Source organism: Xenopus laevis, chromosome 9_10L (assembly GCF_017654675.1).
Source record: "Xenopus laevis strain J_2021 chromosome 9_10L, Xenopus_laevis_v10.1, whole genome shotgun sequence".
NCBI lineage: Eukaryota > Metazoa > Chordata > Amphibia > Anura > Pipidae > Xenopus > Xenopus laevis.
Window position 1 is genome coordinate 1545210 of NC_054387.1, and position 19345 is coordinate 1564554.

Below are 19345 nucleotides of genomic sequence, written 5' to 3' on the forward strand. Positions count from 1 at the left end.
ATAAAACCTCCATGCAGCCCACCCTACAGCTTTCCTTAACACTCCTCCATAGGGTTGCCACCTTTTCTGGGAAAAAATATGGCCTTCCTATATATTTATCTTTTTTCCCTATAAATAACATTGGGATAAGCCATGATATTATACCGGCCAGGCTGTTAAAATACGGGGTGGCAACCCTACTCCTCCAGTAACTTTGCCTATAACTCCTTTGTCTTCCTTATAATTTCAATTTCTCCTGTTGCTCCATACCTTCTCCTATTTCTCCATGTAAATCATGCCAGTAATGCATTTCTCTATGAAATCCCAAAGTCTCCATCTCAAGCACATTATGCTTATGCTCATTAGTGGCTTGTGCATATTTCCCCAGGAATAGGAAAAATCCTACATAAAATCCCTTGTATTCACCTCTCTTGTGACTTTTCATGCTCGGCAGGACATGTCTGACATAGTTCTCTGTCATACTGGAGCTGGCAGCTGGCCCTGACTTCCAGGAACACTCCCTGCTTTTGACTTTCTGTCCCTGGAAATGTTGTGTCCCCTGGAAATGTCCCAGCTTATTAAATCTGACCAACTGCACAGAGGAATTTCAATCATCTTATGGCCAGCAATCAGTCCAAACAAGATCGCAATGGTTTCATCATGATCTTATGGTCTTTCAATGGCAGGTATGGCCCCCTTTTAGCTCAGTTCTTATATGGTGCTTGGGACTGAGGACAAAGGGTTCCTGGAAATTATTTTGAAATATTGCAGCTAATGCTCCATTCACCTTGGACTGTGGGCTTTGAACGGCCATCTTCTGAAATTTCATCAAAACAATTTTGCTGTTGTTTGTTCTATTATCTTCTTAAATTCAACTATCCAACCAACACTATTCTGCTGTTTTTTTATTACTATTATTATTACTATTATTAAAGGGATACTGTCATGGGAAAAAAAACTTTTTTCAAAATGAATCAGTTAATAGTGCTGCTCCAGCAGATTTCTGCACTGAAATCCATTTCTCAAAAGAGCAAACAGATTTTTTTATATTCATTTTGAAATCTGACATGGGGCTAGACATTTTGTCAATTTCCCAGCTGCCCCAAGTCATGTAACTGCTCCATCTAATGCCATTCCCCCATCCTCTGACATTAAGAGCAAAAGCAACCTGGGGCAATCAGGAATAGTTTGCCTCCTGCTCAGCAGATGGGATCTATTATTGACTTATATGGTAACCACCTGCTCCGTGATGGTGCTCTAGTGGGTCTGGCGATTCCCATTTAGGACATTTGAGGGGCAACTGTGAGTGTTTGGTGCCCACTTGCTGAGCTGCCAATTGAGTGGACAGCAAAACACTATTTGCTATTTGCCCTAATACAATTCTAGGGCATTGTGCATGTATGTTTTTTTATCAGCAACTGTTCAATGCTAAATACAAAAGTAGGATTATACTGTCCCCGTCTGGATGGTTTTTGTACAGCAACTAACAAATGCCGTACTTCCCAAGAACACATGAGTGTGGTTTCAGTTAGTTTAAACTCTTTTCTTTCAGAGATTTAGGGGGTTATTTATTAAAGTCTGAATGCAAAAAAACTTCTTATACCCCGAGGATGGAAAAAGTCCAAATCCAAAAATCCTCCATCTCAGACCTGCCGAGGTTGTATATCAGTCAATGGGAGAGGTCCCTATCCTATTTGGAAGTTTCTGTGGTTTGTGCTGGAATTAGTCCAAAAATCTGACTTTTTCGGGCAAAAATTTCTGAAAAAAGACCAAAAAAATCAAGTGACTGTCTGGTTTTTGTTAGATTTTATCGAGTTTTTCCCTGATCTGTGCTTTTTAACAATAAATAAGGTCAAATCATGGATTTTAGTTTGCTCTGACTTTTTTTAATAAATTATCAGAAAAATGCATTTTGATAAATAAATGAAGGATAACTTGCACCCTCAGCTACTAACCAAGCCTTATAAAAACACAAATATGCAGGGACATTTATTTCCAATTTATTTCCAATAAAGTGGGTCATATAAAGTAGTAGATTTGCTCAGACTGTGTGATCCCCTGTGAACATTTCTACAAATAAATGATATAGTCCTCAAGGACAAGGGGTGCAATTTACAGGGGTGCTCTCTGAAATCTCCCCTGAATCTTTCCCTCTGTCTGTCAGCTCACAGTCCTGAGTCCTGAATATTATGGTGTCAGATATTTTGCAATATAATGCTGCTGCAGTGTGTGGAAATGATCACAAATGTGTCCATTCTTGGTGTATTATTACTCTTACCTATTTACTGGCTGCAAAATCAACAATCACCAGCGATGATCTCAATGGCTTATTATCAGGGTATCTGTACGGCCATCGTGAGCTGAATCTTTCATTATTTTAATAACTCAGAGCCTGTTTTCCACTTTGGAATTATTGTTTGGCATAGTCCTACCGTGTACCAAAGGAGTGGAAAACAGTGATTTTGTTTATGTTTATTTATTCAAACATCTTTCTAGCGAATGCACCCATAATAGTATTCAGCTTCAGGCCATCAATTATAAAGTAATACAGTATGAAACACATCTCCTCAAATGCAAATATCAGGATTTAACACCAGATGGAATTCGACCTTTGCTGTTACACCCTATTCCTATACAGTATATACAGTATATCTGCCCCTTCACCTTTGCTATTACACCCTATTCCTATACAGTATATACAGTAAATCTGCCTCTAGACCGTTGCTATTACACCCTATTCCTATACAGTATATACAGTATATCTGCCCCTAGACCTTTGCTGTTACACCCTATTCCTATACAGTATATACAGTAAATCTGTCTCTATCTATCTGCTATTACACCCTATTCCTATACAGTATGTACAGTTAACACAAAGTACTTCTGTTGTAGTTGCAGTATGTGAATATATGAGAGTTGTAATTCAGCAACAGCCCCCTGAATGAAGAACATACTGGCAGTGAAGTTAGGCAGCAAATAATTCAGCACCCGTCGAAGCACTTTCGGCTCAGTTTCAGTGCTTTTTGAAACCAGTGTATTTTTGTTAAACTTCAGTTTGAAATAAAGTTGTCTCGTTTTGCGTGAAGTCACTTCCTATGCTGCTGTCATCTCTGAGTGTGTCACAAGAGACTGCTGTGAATTGTTCCAACAGAGCAGAGAGTGACGGAGCAGGGAGGGGAATTCCTGCAGGCGCAGCGTCTCTCTTGCCAGGCAACCAGTGTTGTCTGTCCAGCAAAGATGGGGATATATAATGGAAGCAGCAGACAGAGCTCATTACACAGGCTGAATGAAGGAGACAGATCTCCAGTGAAGAGGCTGGAAAGAGCAGGCAGATTCCCAGTGAAAGTAGATCCTAAGAATAACTGTCAAGAGCAAGAACATCCCTCGTGAAAGGACAATAGAGAAGAACTGCAGCCATGGGTATTCTTTTTAGCTCCCTCTACCAAGCCCTTGTGGGCTTCTCTGGCACCAAGGCTAGAATCATTATGTTGGGTCTCGATGCAGCCGGCAAGACCACCGTCCTGTACAAGCTGAAGCTTAATGAGACCGTCACTACAATCCCCACTATTGGTTTCAATGTTGAGACAGTGGAGCCCATCCGTAATGTGTCCTTCACTGTGTGGGATGTGGGGGGTCAGGAGAGGATCAGAGCCCTTTGGAAGCATTATTTCATTAACACGGATGGCGTGGTCTTTGTTGTGGACAGTGCTGATTGGGAAAGGTTCCAAGAAGCCAGACTGGAGCTGGAAGCAATTCTGGACGATGATAAAATGAGAGGGGTCCCATTTCTGGTGATGGCCAATAAGCAGGATCTTCCCGGTGCCAGGAGGCCAATGGAGGTGGCAGAAGAATTGGGCTTGAGGAAGATACAAGGCAACCAGTGGCACGTGCAGGGCTGTTGTGCAGCTACTGGGGATGGACTTGTGGAGGGCCTGCAAGTATTCACTGACTTGGTGAAACAGTTCCAAAAGACCAGGTCCTACTGAGCTGAGACTCAACTACAGCTGTTATCTGTGCACATATAATGCACTGATTATATTCACATTATTGTATCAGTGCTCAGATCAAGGCTACTTAGTGTGCATATGTGGAAAGACAGTGGGACATCTGATCATTTCAGTTTTCCGTTGGCCACCAATGACTTGTATTCAACAGAAATTCAACATTGCAATATTCTGCTTCTCTGCTGAACATTTGTATATGCAGTCCCTGACCTTTTTACTTATTTAACTACAAATCTCTCCCCACCTCCCAACAGCAAATTGCCATTGATTGTAAGTGGTTATGTATGTTATCCCTATCAAATATGTATATGTCTCTTGTTATCATTTCTCTTCTGCTGTTTTTCTTCTATAAATATTTGACTAAATTAAAGTTTATTTTCTAATAAAAAATACACTCAAATGGTACAGAAAGGAGAGATTCCTGTAATTCTTGCACTTATTCTGCACCCCACAATATAGAATTAGATGTTCTATTACAGATGGCTGTCATTTGACTTTTGGTTCCCCCCATCCCTGTAAATACCCCTTTCTCCCTTTTTCCTCCCTCACAAGTCTGTTTTCTCCCCTGCTAAATGCCTTACCTATGTCTCTCTTCTTCGCCTATTGTTCTCTTTCTATACCCCTATGTTTGAGGGTCCTTATGACTCTTTGACTTCTACCCTAAATTATTTTGTTTTTATTAAGTATGCCTTCAGAAATCCCCAGTATAATGCTGAAATTGTAGGAATAGGCTCAGACTACCATGAGTTGTATAAAGGGCCCTGTATTACAAAAATATTGTGTTTCCCTAATCACACCCATATTCCCTAAGAGGGGTCTCCATTGAACAATGAAAGAATAAGTCATTCTAAGCAGCTTTCCAATATATGTTAATTAAACATTTTCAGTGGTTTATTTGCAAATGCAATTGCTACTGAAAGTAATATTTGGAAGAGCAGTGTTTATGGAATTCATTAAAGCTCTATTTGCTTTCTATAAAGAATTTACTTCAAAGTTTGTAGGGAATGGGCCTTCAAAGTCCTAGTTCAGGAAGGGACTGCCTCCAATTGTCCTTCTACCAGCTTGTTTTTCATCAGGTGTATCATCCATAAGGGGGCTTAAACATGCCTATAGAGCTCCCCTTCCCCATTTTTATGAACCACTTTTCCTCTGATCCCTGCCCTAAAACCTAATTTGGGTTCCCACCAATAAGTCCTTGAGGAGAACTGAAAGAACAATATGGAAGGTAACCAAGTTCTAGACTGGAAGACTCTTGGTTAAGCAGTTCACCAAATGTTCACGTTCTTTTTATGCAAAAGCTTTGTATCTGCTATTTACCCGACAAACTGTTTGTACCCTGGATTAAATCCAGATTTAAATGAATACAACTGTCTATACCATATTTCAGGAGATATATCTGTATGTGAAGGAACTAAAGCATCTAATTGTAATCATCTTGGGAAGCTCAAGTATGTCTCTAGTCTGGGTGGAAATTACGAGGCAAAACATCCTTTAGTGGAAATAAGTACAGCCGTATTATTGTACGTAGTATGTGGGTGCATGTAAATTCCTTATGGGTATCAGACTGGGCGCGGCAACTGGCCATGGTATTTATTGTCATTTATCAGATGGTTATGGAGCGATGTGCGTTAGTGTTTGTAGTCCATCTGTCTGCTATATGTGACCATGTATAATAAATATATATATATATATATCACAAGCACCTGCACAGATCCATGTACAGCACAGATATACTCAATATAAGGCATGGGGCAATTCTAGGAGCATTCCAGATTATCCTCCAGGATGAAAGGTGAGCTCAGGGCGTGTGCTGGCTTCATTGCACAGATGATAAGAGCACTGGGTGCCAAAGGTTACACTGGTAGATCTTTTTGTATTCACAAAGACTACAAGAAACCTGTGTTGCAGAACCTGGGATCCGCATTATCTACCATGGAAAGAATGGGATGCAGGACCCTATTAATTGTTGCACTAATAACAATGAACCATCTCCTTCCAGCGCAGGCTCAGTGGTTGATATTTGGAGACCGGGACAAAGAAAAAGAGATCAGTGCTCCAAAACCCACAAGCCCTTCACCCACATCCAAACAATCAGGTACAGAAGGGGCAATGGGGCGGGTGTCATTTTCGGGGTAGCTGTTTGCAAAGAAATATTTAGATATCATATTTACAGATCAGATATTATAATCACTTATTCTGTATGCGTTTATAATTCTAGCGCCTCCTGTTTTCCTTCCAGTCTTCCATTGCATTACAGATGTACAAAATGTTCTAAATTCATATTATTAGGCTTCAGACTAAGACTGATGAAGATGAAGATGTTTTCTCTGAAAATATGGGTCTTGATTTTTAACAAAATAAAGCATATACAGTACTGAAACGTTTATTGTAGAAAAACCTAGAAGAGGTGTATGCCATGGATTTTGGTTTATCAAGGAGGCTCAACACCAAACCCCAATAATATCTTTCTCTTGCTGTTACTTTAACTCTCCTCTGGCTTTCCCCTTGTCCCTCATACTGTCTTGGCCATAAACAGAAATCTTGAGAAACGCACACTCAAATAATTGTGACTATGAATATGTTAGTATATGCTTAATTTAAAGCCTTGTTATATGAATTTAGAACATTTTGTATGAAGGCAACATATGACCCACTATTTTTTCCCCGTATGCTTCCTTAATCATAGACTAAATCCTATGACTGTAACAATTGTGTATTTGTACATTTACGTTGTTGTCATGTGGTCTAAAGACATTTGATTTCAAGGGATCTGGTTTTGCACAGGTGCTTGGGTTCAGCCGAATCTCAATCCTGCAGAAAACAAAAAAAGGCTCAGATTTGGCTGAAACCCAAACTAAATCCAGAATTCAGTTCATCCCTACTTAGTCCTTTACCAAAATCTTTCCCAATAAATGAATGAAGTTCATAGTTCTGTTTATAATATCATTAAAATAAGGTATTTGTGGTCTTGGTTTCAATGCAACCCCCTGCTATGCTTGCCCCGTTAACAGAAAATGAGCTTGATGACCTTGATGAGGAAAGTGAAAGCATCAAGCTAACCCCACCACCAATGATGCCTCATTCTACCATACACCCTGAAGAAAAGAAAGAGCTTTTTCACCAGACAGAACCTCCAATAATAATAATCCCTGAAGAAACCACTACTCCTGTAAAGCCTACTACTACAGCCATGAAGAAGACCACCGGCATGACCCAAGGGCCTACAACACTAAAGGAGGCAACTGTCTCAACAGCTGGTAATATAAAGATAAGAGAAAGTGAAAAACCTGCAAAAGAGTTCCATGAAACCCCTCGTTATTTCAGTGAGCCGAGGGAACCACCAGCACTACAACCTGAGCTGCAAACTACAGTTCCTGCGGCCGCACGTGAGACCACCCAACTTCAGAGTACAACATCTCACCAGTATCCCCTTACTGAGGGTCAAGTAAGTATGAATATGCAACACAGTTTTCACCTAGTTGTTCTTAACTGACTATATATATTCAGGCCCCTTTTAGTGTGACCACAGCTGAGGTTGCAAATGAGCTGTTTTTTATATTGGTTTGGACAGGGCTGAGCATAATTTTTGATGCAATCCCATCTCTTCCTTCTTACTAGAGCACTCACAGGAACAACGGCAGCCAAGAGTTGCTCAACATGTATGCACTCACTGGCTGCCGTTGTGCCTGTTACAAAGTGTGTGAATAGGAGTTCATTGTCTTAAATAGCTGAAGAACAGCCTTAATCCTTGCAAGGAGGAGAGACATTGGACACAGAGAAATCTTACAGTCCCAGTTATCTCACTGTCATCTTGAAAAAGGGCCAGAGAGCAAAGTCCAAAGCTCATCACATCCCTTTTTATTTCCAAGTAACTATACAGAAACACAAAACAAATAATCAACTAGGGATTTGGAAACTAAGCCCCAACATTGGAAACAGTATCAAAACTATGCTGGATTATCACTGATTTTTTTTTAACCTCAACGAAAAGTAGTAAAGAATATCTTGTGGCATCAGTGACCCACCTACCTACATATTTATATGGACAGATGATATAGAAATGATAGCATGTAACAGATATAAATTGCTGGTGTTGGTGTCATACATAGGGATTTGCTGAGTTGATTCCATCAACCACAACATTGTTGCCAGATATTCATAAAGCCAAGAGTGAGGAGGATTTTAGTCCAGAGGAAAGCATTGTGGGAAAACAGGATATTGGTGAGTCTGTATATAATTATGGATAATGTTATAATTATGGAAATCACCCTTTGTCCAGGAATTGCTCCACTTTGTATAGTTGAATTGGCCAACAGCTGCCATGGATCACTTGGCTGGGTTATCCATCATTCATCTGTTAAATGTGGAACTTTGTGTATAGGCAAATACAATCTGGCAATTGCTGGCTACAGCCTTTATGTAAAAAGCGGACACCTCTTTATTTTTGGATCACTTCTTTTCCTTCCTGTTTTCATGAAGCTTTCCCATGTTATGTTTTCCTTCTGCTCTCTCTCTCTCCAGAACCAGTAGAGATCACACCACGTTCTCCCTACCGATTTCCTGATATAGACCCTGAGAAGGTATATTTTCTGTATTGTTCTGACTTAATTGAGTTGTGCTTTACTGCTACAATGCCTGCAGCTTCGGGAGATGTATTTGCGCAATATGCAGAATCAGATAAACTCAACACAAGCCTCTTGTCTTTAGTGCACTGGATTGCAGAATTTGGCACATTGTAGCAGGTGGAGTTCAAATGTGGCCATTGATACTGTAGGAAAGATTCATTATTCCGTGTATAAACAATTATGGAACTAGTACATGCTTGCATTAGATGTATAATTTACAGCAGGGCAATGTAATAAGCTTGGACATCAGGTTGCAAAGTCAAGACAACATCATCATCCCATCACAGATTTAATGCTTACTTTGTGTACCTTTTATTTTTCTCTAGCTCAATCTCTCAGGCTGCACCTGTCCTGCTATACCTGGGCCACCAGGATTAAAGGTTAGTAAAAGTAGCCCGTGGCAAATGCATTTCAGTTACTGAAGCTTAGTCTTCCATTACTGCTGCCAAGAGACCATTTTGCATTGCTCTAGCCAACCAGGTAAACATTAGGGGTCATTTATTATATGCATAGTATAAAAAAATCCTGCTCCAAAACTGTATTTGGCAGCACATTATGCATTATGTCTGAAAAGAGTGAGCATGAATGTTCTCCAAATTCAAAAATATATTTTTAACCAGTGTTTAGAGTCCCAAAGCCCATTTCCAATAGCTCTAGTGGAAACACTTTATAACCGAAGACAGAAGAGATTTTCCAGATACTAAAAGGCAGACATATTTTGGAAGGTCATACAGGTTTCCAACTGACCTTAAACTAAGTGAACATGGTTTATGTGCAGCACTGTGACCAAGACCAAGTTATACATTCAGGGTATCTAGTGGTCGGTTCTGGTGCACTATTTCTATTTGTCTTGGTAAAATTATTTCATTTACAAAAACATGTTTTTACAGGGGGACAGAGGCGACCCTGGACCCCCAGGACTTCCAGGAAGCCCAGGTCATACTGGCGAAAGGGGTTATATGGGGATGCCTGGACCACCAGGCCCCCAGGGTCCTCCTGGACCACAAGGAATTCCAGGACAACCTGGAACAGTGGGGATATTTAAGGCAAAAGAGAGTGAAAATGAGGTAAGGGAATGAATATCTGGGGAGAGATTTGTGGGATAAATGTTCCTATAAAGCTTCAATAGGTTGAAAGGAAGTGAACTGGTTGTCAAAGTATTAATCAACATGTTTTTGTAGAAGTAAAATCCCATTATTTCAATGTCATTTCTGTTACTTCAAACAATTCGCCAGAAAAAAAATTGCATTATTCACTCTCCCATAGAAAATAATGGGAGTGATATAATACAATGAGTCCACGCTATTTCTAGAGTTCTAGGACTGAAGAAATTAAATAACACAGGTTGAAAAAGACACAAAATTCTTCCCTGCCAAACCTCTCTGATCTTGGGGAAGGCAGACAAACCATAAAACAGTCTTTCAAGAGGGTACCCTTCTAATTGACCAACATACTGTAAGTCAAGTTACTTATAATAAGTGGCGCTTAATATGTGTAGCAGACAGCTATTTGCTTGGTGATCTTACTGATGTCTGGTAGCTTACTCCAGTGATTTAACTTATTCCTAATAAAAGTTTAACTTATGTTTTGTTTGTAGTTCCTTAAGGGTTGTGTATGCTACTTGCCTAGTTTTTTTAACACTGTCACCTATTTTAGGTTGTTCTGGATCGTCCTGGACCTCCAGGGCCCGAAGGACAACGTGGACCTCCAGGGCTTCAAGGTCATCCTGGACCTCAAGGACCCGAAGGACCCGAAGGTCCTCAGGGACCACCTGGACTTCCTGGGCTCCCAGGAGTTCCAGGACACCCTGGACTTATAGGCCCAAAAGGAGATCAAGGTCCAGAAGGTCTGCCAGGTTTAAGAGGACCCCCAGGCCAGAGTGGGTTTCAAGGTTATGAGGGGCTCCAAGGATCAGAAGGCCTAAGAGGACCAGAAGGACCACCTGGACCTCAGGGTCTTCCAGGAATAGAAGGCCCCCAGGGACTTCCTGGCCCAGAAGGTAGCCCTGGCATAGCAGGGTTACCAGGTTTGCCTGGCATGGATGGATCACCTGGACTGTCAGGTCACCAGGGACCAGAAGGGGCCCCTGGAATACAAGGTCTCATTGGACAAAAGGTAATTTACATTACAAGTCTTGCACTTTGAATTTCTTTAAGTCATCCAGGTGGACTATTCCCTATTTTTTTAAGAAAGAGTCCCTATTAGCTGGCAAAAACGTGGCCATTCATCTGCAAAAATTCTGACGCCAGTCCATGGACAATGTGTTAGCTAGGGAAGCATACATAATAATTTCTAAATTGAGATACTCCTGACTTCTTGTAGAGTGCAGTATGTAGTCATATAATAAGCTTATACTGATTATTATGATTGTTTTAGTATTAACGTCCTGAATAACCTTTCTCCATAGGGAGAAAAAGGGGACACTGGTGCTTCTGGTCTTCCCGGAATCCAAGGGCTACATGGGCAAAAGGGAGAGCCAGGCCCACAGGGGCCACCAGGGCCAGCATCTGAAGGATTGTGCTGTAAGGTGAGTACCTGCACTGAATTATTTCTCTGTAGGACAGAGTTCCAGTATCCACTGATTCAACTTTCTGTTTCTGTAAACAGGGTGAAATAGTTCCATCAATCCCTGCAGTTGTGCCTGGGCCCCAAGGACCTAAGGTCAGTTCTTTACCACTTCACAGATCAGTAAGATGAGCATTGTGATATTCATTGTTTGCATACATGTTTGTCAATGTACTTCTATTGCCTGATGTTTTTGTTTGCCTTCTAGGGAGAAAAAGGAGATCCAGGAGAGGTCTGTATATAGTAAGAATACTTTATTGTAGAGGGGAAGTTTCAAGTGAGTCAAAAGCAGCCTGGTTTAATAGATATGCAACCTAACTGTATTGACTCATTAACTAGCTTAAAGGAAAGGAAAGTCATACCTCTGGTCAACTAATTGGAAATCCCATCAGCCTTCACTAGCACGGATGAGGATGGATGAGGATAATAGGAATTTTACATTTATTAATGAATAAGCACACGTTTTCTAGCTAGAAAGGTAGACCAGCTGTTTGTTTTAAACCCACCTTTGGTGCTGTAGGCCACATTTCTACAGTATAAGGGCTATGGCCTATGTATATAATGCAGACCTTCTGTTAGGTTCAGTATGAGTTAGCCCATACTAGAAATAACTTACTTTTTATTTGCTTAAGGGCTGTGCTAATCACTGCAGTCATACTTTATCTAACGATATCAGTCCCCATGGGCCTCCTGGACCTCAGGGCCCACCAGGTCCTCCCGGACCCCCCGGACTACCAGGACCCCCTGGACCCCCACAAACAAATCTGCCTTCTCGATTCCAAGAGGTAAGAGAAAGCTGTGTCAAAGTCCTATGTTGTCCATGCATTTATTTTCAGTCTTCACCACTTTCCTGGAAAACGAATCAACAAAAATATTTATTTTTAACAGGATGGAAGATCAGATGTATATGGCTCTCTCCTGTACTCTGTGAGTTGAATCCCCCCATCCGTATATTGGCAGAAACATGTAGAAAAGATGCCAAGGGAATTCACTTGAACTTATAAATTGATTTCTAGCTTTATCCTCTGAGGTCAGACAGTACCAGCAATGGCTACTGGGTTGTTTTTGGATATGAAAAGAGAATGATAATTTAGGGGATGGGGAAACACATTTGTTATCCTAAATATTCTTGGGGCTGTGGCTGAATAACTGATACATCAATGTCACCTTGCTGTGAGGTAAGAGAGTTCTGAGCAATGGAGGAAGAAGATGTCTAACAATCACTGCAATATAGTTTCATAAAGAAAACAGTGACTAAATGCCACATTTCCAGAAATACAGTGTTTATGGTAGCTACTGTTGCTAGCCTACAATATAGACTGAAGCCTGCCCTTGAGAATTACTCCGCTAAATGAAAATATGAACACAGCTTTTGTGTGTGATGGCTACATCATCGTCCTCTACATTCATTTATAGGGTCTTCCTGGAAGCCCAGGTTCGCCAGGACCTCCAGGCCCTCCCGGACCCCCAGGAGTGGTGTACATCAATGTGAGTTTTGCTTTTGCACAAGCGTTAATGTAATATTGCCTTTCCTTGTTCCAGTGCCAAAAAATAGCCTTTTTTTGGTGATAATTTATGTAACACCAAAATATATTTTTGTTTCCAAGGCTCATTGTGAATTATGTTAAAGTACAATGGGGACAAAGTAGTGCCTTTTACCATCTTATATTTGAAATGTTTCAGTATATCAAACACATTTCATCTCATGTCTTTCCTTGCAGAGAGTGTATCCGGTACCGCCGCGGCCACACTGCAAACAGACGGTAAATTAAGATATTGTGATGCATTCCTGTGTATAGGCGTACAGCACCTAGAGCAGTGATCCCCAACCAGTAGCTCATGAGTAATGTAGGTTGACAATCTACATATGGGCAACCAAATGGCCAATCACAACACTTATTTGGCACCCCAAGAACATTTGTCATGCTTGTGTTGCTCCCCAACTCCTTTTTCTTCTGAATGTTGCTCACAGGTTCAAAAGGTTGGGGATCTCTGACCTAGACCCTTCAAAGCTGCATTAAAGCCCATGATACCTCACATGTTCCTGCAGAATAAGGGTTACATATACCTAAACTGCCACAGATTCATGAAATCAGTCATTACAGGTTATCTGGAAATCTATGTAGTTTTTCTTGCTATGAAGACTTTTCATATGACTCTGCCCATTTAGGCTTCTTCTGATGGGATTATAAACACAGAATGAGATCTAGAGAAGTGGCAAGGAGCTTGTAGCCAGCATGCCAGAAAGAAAATGGCTGAAAAATTAATGCAAGTGGTAGTAACCCTAAATATATGTTCAGCTCTTAATATTTCAAAATGGTAAATCAATAAGAAAAATTAAAATATTAAATCTCATCATATACACATCCTCTATTAAAATTGACATTTTAATTGGGATGCTAATGGGCTTTTTTTTTTTTGGGATGCTAATGGGGTTTTTGTATCTGCAACATGCTGGAACAGTGTTATTCTCATATTTAGTCACATAACAATGGGTTATGGAATCATATTTAGTAAAGATTATATTTTTTTATGTAAAATGTTAGTTTGTACAATAAGTACATGCATTAAACAAATACAATAAACAATGAGCACAGGTGGCAGTATCTTGAGTCACATCAATACTAGTAGGCAGAGGAATCGGGCCTCTCAAAGCAAATACAGGAGGAGTGATACTCACACCTACAGGATTATACTGATGTTAATTATATAGGCTCTATTTATATATCTTTCATTTTTTTCCAATTAGGTACCCATTGAATCAAAGACCACAAGTAAGATACCAAGCAAATTCCATTTAATCTGTATCTGTTTTTCTTATGCTGTATAACTGTTCACAGGTATTCTGGAGTTGTAGTTCAATAAAAGCTGGAGCTGCAGGTTTTATACCATGACTGCCTATGTATTTCTCTCTTCCATACTTCCATATTATGTATATATACATTGTGTTTCTTGTGTTGTTACTTACAGTTTATACATTACCTGTGTACCTTTATTAAAACCTGTTATATTTATTCCATTGCTTCCTCCAAGGATCTGATTCAGCTGCTGAACCTCAGAAATATCTAAAGGTAACTTTCCTCATTGTCTCATGTCTCCTGTGCTGCTTTAGGACAATGGCACACTAGGGAATTAGTTGCCTGTGGTATAATCTCTGCTACTGTGGGTGATTTAATGGTAAATTATACAAAAAAAATCTCCTTTTCTCTAACATCCTTTGGGGGACACAGGACCTAGTGGTTCCTGTGTCCCCAATGGACTAGAGAGAAAGAGATTTAATGGTAAGTTATACAAAAATTAGGGATGCACCAAATATTTTGGGTTCCTTCGCAAAAGATTCGGGCGAATACCGAACCGAATCCTAATTTGCATATGCAAATTTGGGGTGGGAAGGGGGAAACATTTTTACTTGCTTGTTTTGTGACAAAAAGTCATGCAGTTTCCCTCCCTGCCTAATTTTGCATATGCAAATTAGGATTCAGATTCAGTTCGGCCGGGCAGAAGGATTCTGCCGAATCCGAATCATGCTGAAAAAGGCCAAATCCTGCCCCAATCCTGTAGATGCCTACAAAAAAAATCTCATTTTCCCACCAGCGATAATATAAATCACATACACAAAAAAAACATACACGTCAATTCAGATTTGTCAGGGTTCCTCACAAGGAAACAGTGGCCTACTTTGGAAAGTTACTCTTATGTTTCCCACCGGTGATTTACATTATTGCCGGTGGGAAGGCAAGTAAGGATACTTTGTCTCTTGTAGTAGTGCAGATTTATCATGGGTGCCAGGGACCTTGGAGAGTTCTCAACATTTTAGTCCAATGGTTTTCAAAGTGTTTTGGTTCAAGCCCATGAAACCATTAATGTATCAGCGACTGATGAATTATTGCAAGTATTTCTAGGACATCAAATAAGTGTTCACCATACTCACTGAGCGGCAACTGCTTCGTGTTGCAAGTGGGGGTAGCAAATAATGCTGAAGGCTCTGAAGGCTCTGAGACATGCGGTTCTGTCATTGCAAACATTTCATTGTGAAACAGCATTTGTTTTTCTTGCAGAGTTGGGTATTTCAGACCAAGGATGAGATGTCCCAGGCATGGGAGGAAGTGACAGAGGGTGCTTTGGTTTATGTGAAGGATCAGAGTGCTGCCTATTTCCGATCCAGTGTCGGTTGGAGTAAAATCCTGGTAGGTACTATCAATTCATTAGTGCTAGTGTAGCATTTATAGTTCCATGTACCTTCCTAAAAAATTCCTGAGTCCATATAAACATTTCTAAAATGTATTTTTATACATACAGTACTGTTTTGCTTCACAAGACCTCTCCCTATTCCTATTGGACAGTACTGACAGCCTATCTATCTGTATCTACAGTATATGTATAGCTTGTCCTAATTCTTTTCATGTCTTTTCTTCCAGTTGGAGGATATAGATCCCATTTTATCTGCTGATGATCCATTAGTCCAAGAGGAATATGCAGTTAGTAGAAGAACTTTACTATTCCATTTTATTCATATAAATTCTTATTTACAGTATAGTGTGTATGTAGGTGCATTTGTGAGAGGGTCCACACACTGTTTTTGATAAATGCATGCCTCTCTCGAATATTGTGTGTGTGTGAGTGCATTGACTGTTTTTGTATGTATATCTGCCTCTTTTCAGTATTGCCTTCCTTTGTCTACAGGAAGAAGACCCCGAGAGTACCAATGAGCATGTGTCAGTGCCACAAAGTATCAGTTACCGAATCCCTTCTGTAAGATAACGGTGGTTCTGTAGTGGGGCTGGGGCACCTTACTGAGGTTCTTCATTGTGTCTCTATCTCTCTCTGTCTCACTATGATCACAATGTAAGACAATGACAACAATTTTCAGGAGATTTGTTGACCACGGTACTGCAGATTTACTAAAGTCCACAAATCTTATAATGTGCAACTGCCCTTACACACACTGTTTTAACTGTCCAATGCCACGTATACAGACTTGTACTGTCTGGGAGGTATTTAATAAAGGCACAAAGTTTACACCAGGTCTAGTAACCCATAGCAACGAATCAGATGTTTGGTGACTAGAAAGTGCTCTTTCTAATTGGTTTCTGTGCAGTGTCGGACTGGGAAAAAACCCGGTGGGCCCCGGCCCTCTTGGGCCCCCCGCCGGCCCAGACCTGTCCCCCGTTCAGGCACCCCCTTAAAAAACTTGTGCTGCTGCGCCTCAGCACAGGCTTGTGGCATTATGACAGCACCAGCATTCGCGCAGGCCCACAATACACCAGCATTCGTGCAGGCGTGCGATGAGGTTAGTTGGGAAGGGGCCCCCGTTGACTGTCTGGAGGGCCCTTCATGTGGCAGTCCCAGTGGGCCCCCATTGCTCCAGTCCGACCCTGTTTCTGTTGGTTATTAGACGTAGGGAAAACTTTGTAACTTTTGTTACATTACCCCATTAAAATAATGCCTACTCCAAGCCTGTGTAATCTTCCAGGTACATTTCACACTCTGCTGACTCTTTTGTATGATACTTGTATGAACTACCTTTTGTATGTTACTTATTTTATTTTTCTAATGTAAAGCAAATTCCATGTGTTTTTTAGCCCATTCTGATTCTTTCCTTATGTCCTCTTTTTATCTTTGTTATTCTTTGTGGCCCACTCAGTTGTCTCTTGCACTATATCCAGTCTATTCCTCCTGATATCTCCTTCCAAGCATAGCTCTTCATCTTGATGCTTAAGCCACTTTGTATTTGCTCGATAGTCAACCTTTTGTCTGCTTCTAGCTGCGCCTAGTGGCTCTCAATGTTCCAATGTCGGGTGGAATGAGTGGCATCCGAGGGGCTGACCTGCAGTGCTACAACCAGGCCCAGGAGATGTCCCTTTATGGAACCTTCAGAGCTGTTCTGACCTCCTCCAGCCAATCCCTCTCCTCCATAGTGAAAAGGACAGACCAAAACCTTCCTATAGTGAATATAAGAGTGAGTACTAATAAGACTTGTCAGCTACTTACAACTATATTGACTGTGTGCAGAGCATAGACTGAACTGCAGTGCCAGTCCCTAGAAATAGGTTGTGTTTTTCTCTTCAAATCCAAAAAAACATAATGCAGAGAAAGTAATTGTTTTTAATGCAGTTATTTGGTTCTTGTGCAGGGTGATCTTCTCATGATGAGCTGGAATTCCCTGTTTGAAAATAAATCCAAGCCATTTAAGTCTAATGCTCCTGTTTACTCATTCAATGGAAGAGACCTTCTCACGGACACTCTTTGGTGAGCACAGGAGCTTCACATTTTATATATTCCGTCATCTTGTCCCTCTTCCCATTTCTCTACTTTGTCAACGAATCCTCTTCTTAACACGTGACTATCCCTACTCTTTCTCCTCTTCCTTCTCCCATTCTATCTAGCGCTTAATCATTTCATTATTTGTTGCATTGTTGGACCATTGATAAAATGGTTGGGGCAGATGCCAGTACTAAGAGCTTCATGGTGCTAGTAGAATGATACTGGTTGTTCAGTAACTCCTAGGGACCAAGTTATTATACTTGGGATGAACCCAGGGCCCAGAGCTATATAAGGTGAGCAGGATGGCCAATAGTTGGGGGTCTTCAGGCTTGTGTCTGAGTTACTGCCCTTCTTATGTTGTCCTTATCATACACCCTTATTTGCACCCCTGTCCTTCCCGAAGCAACCACTTTCCAACATATTATATGACAATAATGTTACTGTACTTGTTTCAGGCCACAGAAAGCATTCTGGCATGGTTCAAGCCAAAAGGGGAACAGTATCAGGAACAGAAACTGCAGGGAATGGAGAAGCAGCAGTGTAGCTGAGGGGCTTGGATCCCCTCTGACTGGGAAATGGATCCAGGACAGTGACTCATACGAATGCTCTAAACCCCTTGCTGTCCTGTGCATTGAAATTGCCTTCCCCTATCAGCACATGTGGTGAGCTGAAGTATTTACAGGGCTTACTGAATGAAGGAACAGGCGATGCAACACCTCCACAAATCTGCCTAAAATGTTACCTCTCCTACTGCTGCTGTGGCATGGGCTGAAGAAGAAGAAAACGGTGGGGCGCTGCTATGTATATAGCTATAACATTAACAGGATAGCTCCATTTAATTGTATTCTTGTTATTTTTGGGTGGTGAAGGAAAAAAAAAATCTGAGGTCTGTCTATGTTACATTCAAAATGGATTCTAAAGGAGAACAAGGTCTCTGCAATATTTTTTATTTAATCTAAAATTGAAATCAAACATTAAGCACTGGGCTTTGTTCCATTACACTCAAATTAAGTTAAGTATTGCACTTAATAAAAGGTGTAAAATAATTGACATATATCCTCATTTACAGGAAAGCAGAGAGGAAACTTGCTCCTTATCCAGCTACTGGCTGCCTGGGAATGTCTTAGACTTTCCATGCAAGAACACGGTATATAGGAAGAGGGAAATCTCATATATAAGGATATGACACACAGTAATGCAGGATATCGGGGGGTAACATGTCTGTGTGGGTTCCCCCAGGTACCCTGGTTTCCCCCTCACCCTCCGAAATGAAAACATACAGGCCGGTTAATACTTTGGGCATAGTTACCTTCACTTAACGGCTTTTTGTGCTCTTTTATAAAGCACAGACAAGAAGTGCATAAAACTGGTGCTAATTTATAATACTGAACATTTCTAGAAAAATAAAGCAAATGGAATATCATTTATAAGGTATTCATTTTTCCTTTGTCTACCCATGATGTATGCATGTTTGGCAGCAGAATATGGACGGAGCCCCTGTATAATAACAGATAATGTACCCAACTGCCAATAAAATGATGATACTGGAACTCGGCTCAGAGTTCAACTAAAGCTCTCTGCCTTTTGCCTTTATATTGTCACAGAACTCCTCTGGGATTTGTCTTCTCTTCATTTTTAACCCCTTGCCTGTCAGCTGTTACAGTAGATCCAGAAAGACGATATTTATGTATGATCATGTCCATTCTAGAATTTGGAAATGTAGAATCTAATAGTCTCCTAGCACTTAGTTTCCTTAGTTTCCCTTCCCATTCCCTTTAATTTCCCTTCCTTAGACCCATTTTCCTCTTTTGCTGGAGTCAATTTTTTTTTACTTTTGTTGTGATCTGCTGGTACAACTGTGGAAGTGACTTGGTCTGAGCTGGTACAAAATTTGGGGGGGGATTAAGT

General features: G+C 40.7%; 2 protein-coding genes across 3 annotated transcripts; both read left to right on the forward strand.

Moving 5' to 3' along the window:
• Positions 1–3273: 3273 nt before the first annotated feature.
• On the forward strand, positions 3274–4388 carry arf11l.L (ADP-ribosylation factor-like 11 L homeolog). Its single transcript, NM_001096857.1, is given in 1 exon segment — positions 3274–4388. A coding segment is annotated over 1 exon segment (570 nt). The 5' UTR covers positions 3274–3395; the 3' UTR covers positions 3966–4388.
• Positions 4166–19009, forward strand: LOC121398112 (collagen alpha-1(XV) chain-like). Of its 2 annotated transcripts, XM_041576693.1 has the most exons (23): positions 4166–4253; positions 5983–6078; positions 6995–7428; positions 8093–8204; positions 8505–8563; positions 8935–8988; positions 9499–9675; positions 10265–10723; positions 11016–11135; positions 11216–11269; positions 11382–11405; positions 11806–11958; positions 12062–12100; positions 12590–12661; positions 12895–12936; positions 13923–13947; positions 14207–14244; positions 15232–15360; positions 15592–15651; positions 15857–15925; positions 16938–17132; positions 17307–17422; positions 17893–19009. In XM_041576693.1, exons 3-23 carry the CDS (start codon positions 7054–7056, stop codon positions 18101–18103), a joined length of 2583 nt encoding a protein of 860 aa, XP_041432627.1. In that variant the 5' UTR covers positions 4166–4253; positions 5983–6078; positions 6995–7053; the 3' UTR covers positions 18104–19009. The 2 variants fall into 2 exon arrangements, with proteins under 2 accessions (XP_041432627.1, XP_041432626.1); XM_041576692.1 differs by lacking the exon at positions 4166–4253 and having other exon boundaries at positions 5842–6078.
• Positions 19010–19345: the final 336 nt, after the last annotated feature.

What these genes read in the sequence shown, in the direction of transcription:
- LOC121398112 (XM_041576692.1), top strand. Translation starts at nt 5,916, where the DNA reads ATGGAAAGAATGGGATGCAGGACCCTATTAATTGTTGCACTAATAACA. An exon ending in CTGGGCCACCAGGATTAAAG is followed by an intron (nt 8,989 to 9,498) that starts GTTAGTAAAAGT and finishes ATGTTTTTACAG; the next exon opens with GGGGACAGAGGCGACCCTGG. An exon ending in TCGGTTGGAGTAAAATCCTG is followed by an intron (nt 15,361 to 15,591) that starts GTAGGTACTATC and finishes CTTTTCTTCCAG; the next exon opens with TTGGAGGATATAGATCCCAT.